At 35.9% G+C, this 12,387-nt stretch overlaps 2 protein-coding genes across 7 annotated transcripts; one reads left to right on the top strand and one right to left on the bottom strand.

Moving 5' to 3' along the window:
• Positions 1-390: 390 nt before the first annotated feature.
• LOC110609329 (serine/threonine-protein kinase BSK7) lies at positions 391-5,429 on the bottom strand. 2 transcript variants are annotated; one of them, XM_043953899.1, is made up of 11 exons: positions 4,885-5,429; positions 4,258-4,555; positions 3,925-4,145; positions 3,627-3,762; positions 3,126-3,259; positions 2,938-3,043; positions 2,637-2,722; positions 1,957-2,145; positions 1,626-1,778; positions 1,329-1,442; positions 391-1,176 (listed from the first exon to the last, which is right to left on the bottom strand). In XM_043953899.1, the coding sequence occupies exons 2-11, from the start codon at positions 4,337-4,339 to the stop codon at positions 931-933; spliced, it is 1,467 nt and encodes a 488-aa protein (XP_043809834.1). In that variant the 5' UTR covers positions 4,340-4,555; positions 4,885-5,429; the 3' UTR covers positions 391-930. The 2 variants fall into 2 exon arrangements, with proteins under 2 accessions (XP_043809834.1, XP_021604529.1); XM_021748837.2 differs by lacking the exon at positions 4,885-5,429 and adding an exon at positions 4,657-4,825.
• A 2,292-nt stretch (positions 5,430-7,721) lies between these two features.
• On the top strand, positions 7,722-12,161 carry LOC110605704. Of its 5 annotated transcripts, XM_043954476.1 has the most exons (4): positions 7,871-8,177; positions 8,267-8,307; positions 8,883-10,734; positions 11,287-12,161. In XM_043954476.1, exons 3-4 carry the CDS (start codon positions 8,887-8,889, stop codon positions 11,614-11,616), a joined length of 2,178 nt encoding a protein of 725 aa, XP_043810411.1. In that variant the 5' UTR covers positions 7,871-8,177; positions 8,267-8,307; positions 8,883-8,886; the 3' UTR covers positions 11,617-12,161. The 5 variants fall into 5 exon arrangements, with proteins under 5 accessions (XP_021600048.2, XP_043810411.1, XP_021600055.2 ...); XM_021744356.2 differs by lacking the exons at positions 7,871-8,177; positions 8,267-8,307 and adding an exon at positions 7,722-7,863; XM_021744363.2 differs by lacking the exon at positions 8,267-8,307.
• The last annotated feature ends 226 nt before the right edge of the window (positions 12,162-12,387 follow it).

The following is a 12,387-nucleotide window of genomic DNA, read 5'->3' as shown; positions in this document are numbered from 1 at the left end:
TTCTTATCTCAAATGATCAACTAATTACTCTCATAATTTATCAGCAAAACAGCTCATCAAATTTGACAGAAACCAAGTTCTTACCGACCTTGTCTCATTTTTATCTTCATCACCTTTTTTACACAGCATTAATCCCCAACGTGAAGTGGCAAGTTCAATTTGCAGGTAGAGATTTTAAGAGCTGGAGACTGTAGTATAGGACAAGGAAAGCAGTAGACATTATAGATATGGATTTCTTGAGCAGCTCAGGTGCTTGTGTTCGCTTCAAAATATTAATGCAGTAAATTCAGACAGGCACACAGATAGAATTCTGCTACAGAACAAAAGAACTTGCAGCAGCCACTGCTCTCCTTGCATAAACTTGCACCAGAGGCAAAAACAAACAGACTCTACTAGAAAGCAAAATATTAATTCAAAAGAATTCGTCACAGCATACCAAAAAATAAGAACCTCGCCTTCAGCAACCACAACCAATAGCACTGTACATAAATTACAACGATTGGGAAGACTTGAATTCACTCGCTAAATGCAACTTTAAACAAGAGCTGAATCCCTCCATTAACATGTAGTCTATCCCATGACTGTCTTAATTATTTCCCTAGATTGGTGTATTGGAAAAGGTCAGCAAACAGAAGCAAGGGTGAAGTGTTCATATCTGGATGTGAACGTTCCAATATGGCAAGTACCCAGCAAACTGATAAAAAACCAACGCATCCAACAATTTTCTCCAAGATGAAACCCATTCACAGGTGGAAGAAGGCTGCCATTTATGGCCCACACAATTCAAGGTTCGCTCTGAGGCTTAATAACACTGGATCAGCTGGAAATTAAGCTTGTGTTTGCCTTGGTGTCATCTCAAGGAAGAGCAAAGAAGAGATTTATTAAGCTTCATCATTTTCTATCATCAAGCATTTCCATCACTTTCTGTCATCAAGAATTAGTTGTCCTTTGATTTTCAAGTGTTGATCCCTCTTTGAGAGCTGCTTGGGCCTCGCTCTCCCTTCCCAATGCAAAAAGAGCTGCTGCCTGTAAATATGATGCAATATGCCAAATGGGGGATATTACTTGGGCTTGCACTGCATCATTAAGGGCTTCTTGTGGCATTTCGTTCATGAGATAACACAGACTTCGGCGTGCATAGACAGTTGGAGAAACCATGGTTCCAACCTCAATGAACTGCAAATTCAATGAACTGTCAGGCCATTTTGCATAAATTTTCTCATATGTAAACTACTTATCTAACCTAATCAAATGTAGATCATCCTAATTTTGTCTACTTCAAACAACTGCAAGGGAAGGACTCTAGAAATCATGGCAACCAATTTAACCTGGGAATAGCATTCAATGGCAGCTCTAAAATCTTTATGCCGGAAAGCAACATCACCCTTTTTCTTTGAATTTAATGTTTCCTGCATCTGATTGGTCCACATCTGGAATGAGAGCTACACGACAGGAAAACAACAGTAAGTGAACTAAAATACTCAAACTCAATAAGTCTTGCATAATATACAAGTAACAAGAAAGCTAATGTGAAACTGATTTCCAACTGTAAACAAAAAGAGAAACCCAGATGACTTTATCAATATCAATAAGTTACAGTTACCACTAAAATGTCAGAAACAAACCTCAGTAGCTGCACCCTCATCATCTTTATATCCAATCTTTTCTATGATCTCATGTATGGCAGTCAAATCCATCCTTGAGCAAGCCTCACCAAGGGGTGACAGCGTTAAAGGTGCAGCACCATCTGGAATACCCATCAATACATGAGAAGGAACCTGCACAACAAATTACTAAATCTCATTCCCACTAGTGCATTAAAATTGTTCGATCTTTAGCCATTTAATAGCTCTAAGAATATAAATATATTTTGTTCACATGGTAGGATAAGTTTCAAAATGTGTGAACTTAAAATGAATAACACTTTAAGTTCCTTGAGAATAAATAGATAACAACCTCAGTATCCTTCTGAAGTGGAATCAAAGCAGCAACTAACGACTTTGGATTTGGCCGCTCGCGAGGCTCATACTGCAAACATCGAGAGGCTAATCGAACCAATTCAGTCCCATCATCATTTGTAAATTGGCCTTCCAAGCAAGAATCAGTAAGCATCTGAATATTCCTGTCCCTTATTAAGTCCAGTGCCTGGAATACATAGTGTAACTTAATATTAGGAACTAGTTGTATGCATATCCTAAAACTTCAGATAAATACCACACCTTAAAAGAAAATGAGATTGTTTTGCTAACTTAAAAATATACTTGGTCAGGCTCCTATCAGAAACAACTTCCAAGATGTTCAATTGTATAGGCTCCTAACAAAAGGATTAAGTTGAATTCAATCCACTTAAAAATTATGGATTGTTCTAGGCATTCACAATTCCTGTCTCCACTAGCACACCATAACATTGTCCAATATGCACAAGTAGGAAAAAAGGGTTAGAGAGCCAAGAGCTGGGTTAACAGTTTTATGCTAGGAGTTTACAATTTGAAAATCACATTATATTCAAATTAAATGCTCCTAGTTGGAGTATGGTTTTGGACCAAAATTTGTGCTTCTAAAAGGCACAAGAAGTCCAGTTGATAGACACATTAAAATTGTTCTGTCAGATTGATCCTATAAAGGAGAAAACTCACATGGCTGGGAGGAATATGTTTTCCACTGAGGAGATCTAGCAAAAGGGTACCAAAGCTATACATTACACTTTCTGGTGTTACTCTCCCTGCAGATAGAATGAGATATGGGGTGTTATTCTGGAATAAAACAATCAATAAACTTTTTTGCATCCACAGACTAAATGAGACACAATTGAATAAACAACATCAAAATCAGAACTCAGGAATCAGGATTCAACTGCCACATTGGTTCCATTCACCCTATAGATATCAATGGACCACAAAGGTCAGTCTGCATGCCCATAAAAATTGATCTGTTTACCCGTTCTCAGGTACTCAGGAGGAGTAAATGCCAGGTTTGTGCTATAACTTTTTCCATCTCGGCTGTTCTTCATCAGACCAAAACATGAAAGTCGAGGGTTGCCCTCCTGAGAAATATAAAGATAAAAAGGTGGCCATTGTATAAGTTCTATCTACAAAAAGGGACTGAAATTGATAATACATACTTACATCATCAAAAACAATTCTATAAGCATTCAGATCATGATACAGAGCACGCCCTTTACTAGTACAATATTCTAGAGCTTGTGCAAGATGTAAGGCCACTCTAAGTCGCATTGCCCATTTCATTGGTTGTGCTTCCCCTACACAAGATGCAGAGAAAGTAATTGAAATGAAGTACAACATGCACCACAATTATCTATAGTAAGAAAAATTCCCTTGTTGCGGAACTTAGTGATCTAAATAAGAGTGTTGTATTCACTCCATGATCTATGATAAATTGAAATCACAAAAAAAAAAAAGTCACATTCAATGGGACACAAATTTAGATTTAAAGGCAGGAAAAGTTATTACGTATGAATTATAAAAGTAAAATGGCCATAATCCATCTGCAATTCACAGAACCTAGATTACTGTTCAATTGTGAAGTATGTGAGTTTTGAACCCTCAAATAAAAATGACCAAATGTTCAAGCTCCAGATCCATTTAAAAGGGGAAAAAAAAACTTACAGTGGAATAAGTGTTTTGCTAATGTATCATTGGGCATAAATTCTGTAACAAGTAGCCTCTCATCCCCTTCACAGCAGCAACCGAGTAAATTTGCCAGCCTATGGTTCCGAAGCTGACCAACAGCTCTTGCTTCTTCCTAAAGTTATAGAATGTCAAAGTCAAGGACCTATGAAATTTCCTTATACCAACAGCTACAAGATTACCATATTAGTGGTCATATGTATAAAGTGCATTGAAGAAAAATATAGCTGCCACAGCCATGAATCTGAGAAAATAGGAAATGATAGGCTTCACTTACCAAAAACTGTCTAGCATCAGGCCAAGCAGATCTATTAAATCGTTTTACGGCTATCCTCCTTTGGTTCTCAAACTTACCCTTATAAACCACATTTGGAGCCCTTTCCCCATGCTCAGAAACTATGTTCTCCACAGCGAATCCAGATGTTGCCATCTTGAGTGTCTCAATAGTGTATTCACGGAATGCAGGTAAATCATCAACTTCGTCCTTCTCCTCATTTTCTGCCAAGAATAACCAAGTTAAAGATCAAAAACATTCTCAATCATAAAGTAATAATAACAATAATAACAACAAGAACTACTACTCCTACTACACATTACAGATTTCACTTACCTTCATTTTGGCCCTCGGGAATTGATCCATCAAACTCAGAAGTCCAACAACAGGCGGAGAGCTTCGAACACTCACAGCCCATCCCAACACCAAAAGTTGTAATTAAACACAAATTAATCCCAAAGCCTCAAAAATTACAAAATCTTTTCCAGCTCAATCACTTCATCCAGCTTCACATTCTAATCCGTTTTCCCAAATCGTATGATAAACATTTTAAACCTTCAGTTCTTGCCGCGATCAACATAGAAAAGTGGGACAACTTTGTCCATAATCCTTTTTGGGAAAAAACCTAGTCAAGCTGTAACAAAAAACCAAATGGAATCAAACTTTCCTTCTAGAACAACACAAAAGCCACACAACAGCTGAAGCAATGAGAATCTAACAAGTCACATCACTAACCTCCTAACAAAAAAAAAAAAATCCCCGAATCACCGGCTACTTAACACAGCGACATATCTTCTTTCAAGAATACAATTCCTATGTCCCCTGTGAACCTAAACAAGTCTCTCGCTCTCGCTCTCTCTCTCTCTCTCTCACACACACACACACACACACACACACAAAGCATCAGTCATTTCCTCAGCCTTCTCAGCGATGAAAAAAAAAACAACCGAGAATAGAATATACCCCTTTGCAGCGATATCCCTTCGAGTCAACTCACTGAAGCAGCCAAGTCAATCGAATTTCAGCTCTCTGCAGCAGCTTCAACTGATTTACTCAATCAAAACAGAAAAAGATAGTTGAAAACCTGAATATAGAGCAAAGCAGCAGCTGGATTCGGTTCAATGGAAAGCAAAAGGGGACACCATATATGTATTAAAAGATTAAGAAACTTTTCGGATTTGGCAAATTTTTTGGGTTCTGGAAGCAATGGAAGTGTTATTCAAAGTGGGGTTTGGCGTGTGAATCTGAGATCAGTTTAGAGAAAAAAAAAAAAAAAAGAATTTTGAGATTTGGATATAATAATTCAACAAAAGCACAAAAAAAAAGGGATATATATAAATATTGAATAAGTAAAATGAGAAAGGAGAAGCTATGGCCAAGCCTTAATCCTCATGGGTTTATTCAATATCAAGCAATCAGCGGCATCCGCTACGCAGGTTGAGCCTGTGTTTTGATGTTTCTCTCTTTCTCTCATTTTTCTTTTTTTTTTTTTTTTTTTCCTCTGTATAATTCCACCGACATGACCACCCCTCTGTTGTGTTTTGTATCAATTGGCCACTATTTGCCTCTATTCAACCAATTAATTAACATAATAATTGAATTTAGATTTTTAATAAAATTTAATACTAATAATATCATAATTTAGCTACTAAAGATAATTTAATTGGGTTTTTAAAACTTTTTTTGAGGTATAAAAATAAGAAAAATATTAAATTTAAGTTTCTATGTTTCCTTATTCTGCAATTTATTAATGATAACATATTTAGAAAATTTTGCAAGTGAGACCATGCGCACATCTTATGTAAAGTCAATTTTATAAAAATACAACAATTTGAGTGAGTTAAAGTAACCCTAAATAATAATACAGGGGTTGATTTAAAAAAAAAAAAAAAAAAAAAAACTCTGCTCCACTACTAATCCATAATTGTTATTTTAATATTCAGTTCAATAATTTTTTTTAATAAAAAAATGACACCATAATCTACTATAATTTATCTTTTAAAAATATTAAAATCTTTAGTCCTGATAAGATTATTGGTTTATTCAATCTCTTAATAAAAAGAATCACATTTTTTAAAAAAAAAATACATATTTAATTGTGCATTAAATTTATGATAGGCTCAGGATGAACATAAATTTCTCATAGCTCAAAGTGTAGGGGCTTGAGACATGGTTGAGGTCATTTGAGATGTGATTTTGTCTTTATTGAAAAATTAGAGAAGAAAACTCTGCAAAAGAATGAAATTAAAACAGATAAGATATGGCTGTTTGATATTGTCACTGAACAAACGAGATTCTTGTGAGTTGCTAAATTAAGGTTGGATAAATTTGTTGCTTCGTTAGCTGTTTTGCCCATCACATCACTTGTCGTCTTTTTCAAAATCTACCCATAAAAGTTCGGCTGCAACCCTATAATTAAAATTATCATATAGTTCAACAAATTTCTTTAATTGATGGAATTTTTTATTAAAATTAATTTAAATATTTAATTATAATTACAAGAAAATTGAAATAATCAACATTGTCTTACAAACTATAAAGTGTTTTCACTTTTACATTTGCCAAATATTAATTGAAAAAAAATTATTACAAAGTTAAAATAGGATATAAAAAAGGAGGAGAAATTACATAATTATCAATCATTCAACTGATTGTTGCTTGGGCTTTGGGCCTTGGCCTTTGGGCGATTGAATCGGTTCCGTTCTCCTGACCAAGCCTCTCTCCCCAAGCAAACTGCAAAACGGTCCAACTTGTTTTAAAAATTTCGAATGCAATCCTTAAAAATATATATTTTATCTCCCTGTTGTGGAAGTGCGTTTAGATTCATTATTGTGGTCGGGAGTGGAGGTTGCATTAACCAAACACATCATGAGCTTATACGTGTGCCTATGTTTTTTCTTTATTTTTATTTTATATATATAGATTTACATTTCCCACAAATTATTATTAAATTTATTTATTTCATTTAATTAATAATAAAATATATATTAAACTAAAATTTTATATATTCTGAAATAATTAACATAAAATTTAAACCATGATCAATAAAACAATATCCTCAATCCGATATTATACCAATAGCACAAATTTTTAAAGTTCAAGTTTCAGATTTTGGTAATTTAAAAAATATAAAGTATTATTTTTTTTTAAAAATAAAAAATGTAGGATTCCGTGGGGTTAGAACTGTTTCAGTGTTGCACAGTAGCGTACTGCCTAGGTCAACCACATAAACTAAATTACCATTTTCTCCTTTGACCAACGACTGAAAAAGCAAACTCTTATTTTACCAAATTACCCTTACACCCATATCTTTATTCCCTTCACTTTTTGGACCACCTCACCAGACCACCTCACCAGACCTAACATTTTTGCAGGCAAAAAAAAAAAAAAAAAGGATTTAAAAGAAGAGAAATTACAAATGGACCATTTATTTCAAGTTACAAATTCATATATTCAAAAGATTAAGGAGATTATAGTAATTGGAACAGCTGGGATCTGCAAACTACTAAATTAGTAATATTTAATTATTGGAAATTGTAATATTAATTGCAGTGATCATCCTATCTCGATATTATGTGCAATTCCCAATTCAGACACTGAATCCTCAAATCTTGCTGGCCTGGCCTTCTTAATTTTAAGGGCTACCAGATAGCCAAAAGTACCCCCTCCCAGAACATAGTGACTACTGTTTTTCTTGGGTATAACTGTCTTTTTAAGATGGGTGCTCCGGTATGAAACTGCTAATCAGATTATTAAACAAAGTGATTAATAAAGAAACCTAAAAAAACAAAACTCCTATAATATTAGCTGCATATGATGACTGCAAGATGGCTTTTTTAATAGACATGAACAGAAGTGGCAGTCCTGTCAATGTTTCTCGTTGCAGCTCTGTCTCATGAGAGAGACGGAGAGAGAGAGAGACCTTTTGTGCTTATGACCAAGGCATGCGTTCTCTTCTCTCTCTATAACTGACCTTTTGTGCTTATTATGCTTTACTGCAATCGGTCTGCTTCTCGTTGGTTGTTTTTGCCTTTACCCAGTACTTTTGTTGATTCTTTGAGCCTCTAATAACTCTTTTGGTCATTCCGATTCTTCTTCAGGATGCGTTTTTAGTTTTCCTTTTTTTTTTTTTGTTTCCTTCTAAAGATTCATAACTTCATAAGAGAGTTTGAGTAGAAGAGATTGATGGATGTGATGGCATCCAGTTGCAGTTTGTTGGGTTTTTCTTTGAATTCACTTCTTTGAGATCTAGTGGGGTATGATAATTTTCTTGAGCATTTTTTTCTTCATTATTTCTGCTCACAATGTAGGTGAAGATAAAGTTGTTTGCTAATAATTTTTACAGAGCATAGGATTCCTTGCTGGTTCAAGAGTTTCAGTTTTAAGGTGATCAAAGTCAGTTTTTTGAGGTTTTCTATGATTCTAATTCTGGAATCAATCATGGGAGTGTGCTTTTTGGAAGAAGGGTTATCTGTAAAGTTAGATTCATAGTACTAATACTCCAAGATAGAACATTGGAGACAGCTCTTTCATTTTAGTATTTTTTGCCTATTTAATAATTATGCTGTTTGAAAAGAGTGTTGCTTTGGTATTTTCTTATCTACTTCTTAGTTTCATCTCTGTTTTTGTACATTTCTTCCAATAAGGAGCAGAGAGTTGTATTTCCAGCTGGTGGCTGCCCTTTTAAAAGAAGGTTTCTTTTTTGTTCTCATTTGCTTCTTGTAAAATTCAGGAAATCCCCTTGGCAAGTTATCATGGTTTTTCTTTGGCGACTGTTGTGTTTCCTGTAACCGAAGCTCCACAAGAAAATTTGCAGCTAATAGAATTCATTTTAGGACTTTCTGATTATGTTTGGCATATCTATATTCATATTTTGGAGAATTTTTTTTTTTAAGTAGATGCTGATTTTATTCATATTTTACAGGCATTCTCTTAATTTTTCTTGATCTTGATTATTGCAGAGTTATGGATCTAGTAATGGGCCTAGATATGGAGTTGGATTTGGAGAAGAGCTACTCCTCAGATCTGAGTCCTAACACTGTTCTTCCATGTCGACATTTTTCAGATGTTGAAAAGAAAAGAGCAAACAGCAAAATTAGATGTAAAGACGATTTGTTGACAATAAAGGATGGCTTCACAGAGATTAGCTTTTGTCGCTATCGTAGTTCCTCCGGCAAGACTCCATCAAGACCTGTTGGTCTACAAGGAAACGTTGAGTTGAAGCGAGGTTCCATTTACCAAAACTCCACAGAGGTAAGGACAATGAAGATGGATGTTAATGAAGGAAGGAGAAAAATTGAATTGTCTCGTGATAGTGACACTAATTTCTCCTTCAGCATTGTCGATTCTTTGTGTTGTTCATATGAAGAGAACACACATAAGAGTTCCCCTGCTTTGTCGGTGGACTCGAATCCAACATCTGTCAGGAAGTCTAGCTTAGAACCTCGCTTATCAGATGACTACATAGAAATCTGTCCAAAATTGGATAACAGAGAAAAACAATCTGCTGGAACTGTAAGGAGTGATTCAATTGAGAATCCAACTTTCAGAAGTGAGCAGGTTGTTGGTCCTGTAAATGATGCTAATGACCTTCTTGAAGATGATATGGCTCTTACATTTCATAGATCCCTTTCTGCTAAGAATGTAGAAATGCCCCATTCCCCTTCTCCTTCAGAAAGCACTTGCTCCTCCGGAGCCGGCTCAAAGTCCCGGTTTAACCCTATCAAAAAGATGTTTGATCCATTTATGAAATCCAAGTCTTTACGGAGCCCTTTGGGTTATATAGCAGAACTTGGTGATGTTAAAACTACAGGGATATCAAATGTGAGAAGGAATCAGACCATGAGGAAATCTTTGTTGCCTGACTTTGCAAATACAGTTGGAAAATCAAATGTTGATTCTCTACTTGTCCGGAATGATCACCATCAATCAACTGTGGCATGTTCACCAGTTCACCTGCATGGTTGTCTCAAGTTGGAAAGTAAACATGGGATGCCACATTTCGAGTTCTCATTAGATTGCCCTGAAGAAATTTTTGTGGCCAAGACATGGAAGGCAAATAATGCTGTTAATTGGGTATACACATTTCACTCAATCTGCAGTAGAAAGAAAAGCAATGCCAGTGGCTGGAATTTGACTGACAGCAACAAGGAGTCTTTGGTGGGGCAGATGCAAGTTTCCTGCTATTTATGCTCAGAACTAAAAGATGGCAGGAGTTTTGACAACTCTAAGGTGACAGAATTTGTATTGTATGACATAGCACATGCAAGACAAAGTGTCTTTTCACAAGATTCATTTGATATTGGTAAACCTCTCAATTATTCTAAGTCAGGCTATGGTGGTGGAACTCATGAGTTGGACCTCAATCATCAAACAAAACATGCTTCTGATGCTAGCAACCTTCGTTCTTCAAATCCTTATCCATTGCCAGCTGCAGTTTTACATTCAGACCTTGAAATTGCAGCTATTGTCATTCAACTCCCAGTTGCAAAGAAAGAAAGCTTGAAATACAAAAGGAGGAATAAAAGTAGTGATACAGTGCATTCAAATGTACTAAACAATTATACGTTTGAGCAAAGGAGAAAAAACGTCACAGACAGAGAAAGTCCAGACAAGTTGAATGTGGTAATTCCAGCCGGAAATCATAGTTTGCCAATTGATGAGAGCTGGGGTCCTTCTTCTTTGCTTGATAGATGGAGAATGGATGGACGCTGTGACTGTGGTGGATGGGATATGGGCTGCCCACTTACTGTTTTTGGCAGCCCTGGTACCAGATGTGCTGAAGATGAACGACCTTTAGAACTTTTCGTTCAGGTAAGCTTCTTTATTGGCACCTGATTATCACCATGTTTTCAATAAGTGCAGATTTGACACTTACAAGCTTAGTTAAAATGAGTTTAAGGAAACTCAGATTTCCAATGCTGTGTCCCTAGGCAAAGATCCAGTCAATAGATCTCGCTGATAAACATGACCTGAAATTGATGAAATAGGATTCTCCTGCCTGTGACATGTAGGTTTCTTTAGCTGCTTATTGTCAAAGATAGTTCAATTTGACGTCTTTGTAAAGAAGAGCATATAATGCAGTGCCTGTGCAATAACAATGTTCTTGAAATTCAGTATTTTCTTCTGATATTTTACCTGCAGGAGTCTCATGTTAATATGGTCATTTATAAGAAATCACCAGAAAGTTTAGCTGTATTTATTAGTAATTAGATCTATCCCTATTAAGTACTCTTAAGCAAACTATTGAAGCCAACCAAAATAAGCTCCTTTTAACTACAGGGAATTTGTTGGGAGCCATTACTAAGTTCTGTCATTGGTTTCCTAACAAAGAGAAGTTCTAACCAGATTCTGAATTCTGTACAGGGAAGAAAACAGAAAATTCCAGAATTGACCATGAGAGTTGTTGAAGAGGGAAAATATGCTGTTGATTTCCATGCACAGTTATCCGCATTACAGGCATTTTCCATTTGTGTTGCTGTATTGCATAGTACAGAAGCCTCCAATGATACTGGGGAGGAAAGAAGCAAGCAGTTGCCCCATTGCAATTCACTGAAAGTACTCATCGAGGAGGAAATGCAATTCTTCACTGAAGCAGCGAAGGAGGGGGAAAAGAAGAAAGTCTCCAAGAAAATGGAAGAGATCCAGCAATCTTATGTGCTTAACCCTCCTTTTTCTCCAATCGCCCGGGTATAAATTGTGGGACTAAACCAGAATGATTGACAAAGCAAAATGGCAGTTTCCAAGAAAAAAAGATTGGGGTTTGGATGGACTAGAAGCAAAAGAGATATTTATTAAGTACCACTGAAGGATTACAATTGATTCAGTTTTTCGCCTAGGTTGACTAGTTTGGGAGAGTCTTGAGTTCTTGTGCAGCCTTGCATTGCTTGCTTCATTAAGCTGAATGGTTCACATGAATGAGGTATCACTATCAATTCTACAGCAAGAGGGTAATTGCATATGAAGATGAAAGATCCTTGCATGTATAATTTTATTTGTTCTTCCAACTCTACTACTAGGGATAGAATAGAAAACATATACTGTCCATATTGTAAGTTGATAGCCAAGGAAAAGAACCAATTCAATTGTTGAGAGATAGGGGGTTCTATACCTTGTGTTCTGCAATAGATTGTAACTTAGAAGCTCTTGTTACTAATGAATCTTGAGCAAGGCAGTTCAAAATTTTGTTAAAAATTTCTGTATCTCCAAAATAATAAATAGTGGTTAATCCCTTGTTGTGATTTTCTGTGAAATAATCCAACAGATGCGTGGTGACCTTGTTTTTTTTTGGCTCCTGCACTACTAGCTCAATAATGTTGTAGTCCAAAAGCAATTGCAAACATGTCAGATGTTTAGATGATTTTGTTGTCTGCTGAAACAGAGCCATACAGTGATCTTTTAGAGGACATGCTCCCTCGTTTATGGTATACTAGTCCTTTCAACTTTTCCATTCTCCCCAAATTGAAG

Source organism: Manihot esculenta, chromosome 2 (assembly GCF_001659605.2).
Source record: "Manihot esculenta cultivar AM560-2 chromosome 2, M.esculenta_v8, whole genome shotgun sequence".
NCBI classification, from domain to species: Eukaryota; Viridiplantae; Streptophyta; class Magnoliopsida; order Malpighiales; family Euphorbiaceae; genus Manihot; species Manihot esculenta.
This window is presented reverse-complemented; position numbering and strand designations above follow the sequence as displayed.

Coding starts and splice junctions, on each gene's coding strand:
- LOC110609329 (XM_043953899.1), bottom strand. CDS start 4,339: ATGGGCTGTGAGTGTTCGAAGCTCTCCGCCTGTTGTTGGACTTCTGAG. Junction 2,146..2,636: donor AACATATTCCTCCCAGCCAT/GTGAGTTTTCTC, acceptor TATGTATTCCAG/GCACTGGACTTAATAAGGGA. Junction 1,779..1,956: donor CACTTCAGAAGGATACTGAG/GTTGTTATCTAT, acceptor TTTGTTGTGCAG/GTTCCTTCTCATGTATTGAT.
- LOC110605704 (XM_021744356.2), top strand. CDS start 8,887: ATGGATCTAGTAATGGGCCTAGATATGGAGTTGGATTTGGAGAAGAGC. Junction 10,735..11,286: donor CTTTAGAACTTTTCGTTCAG/GTAAGCTTCTTT, acceptor AATTCTGTACAG/GGAAGAAAACAGAAAATTCC.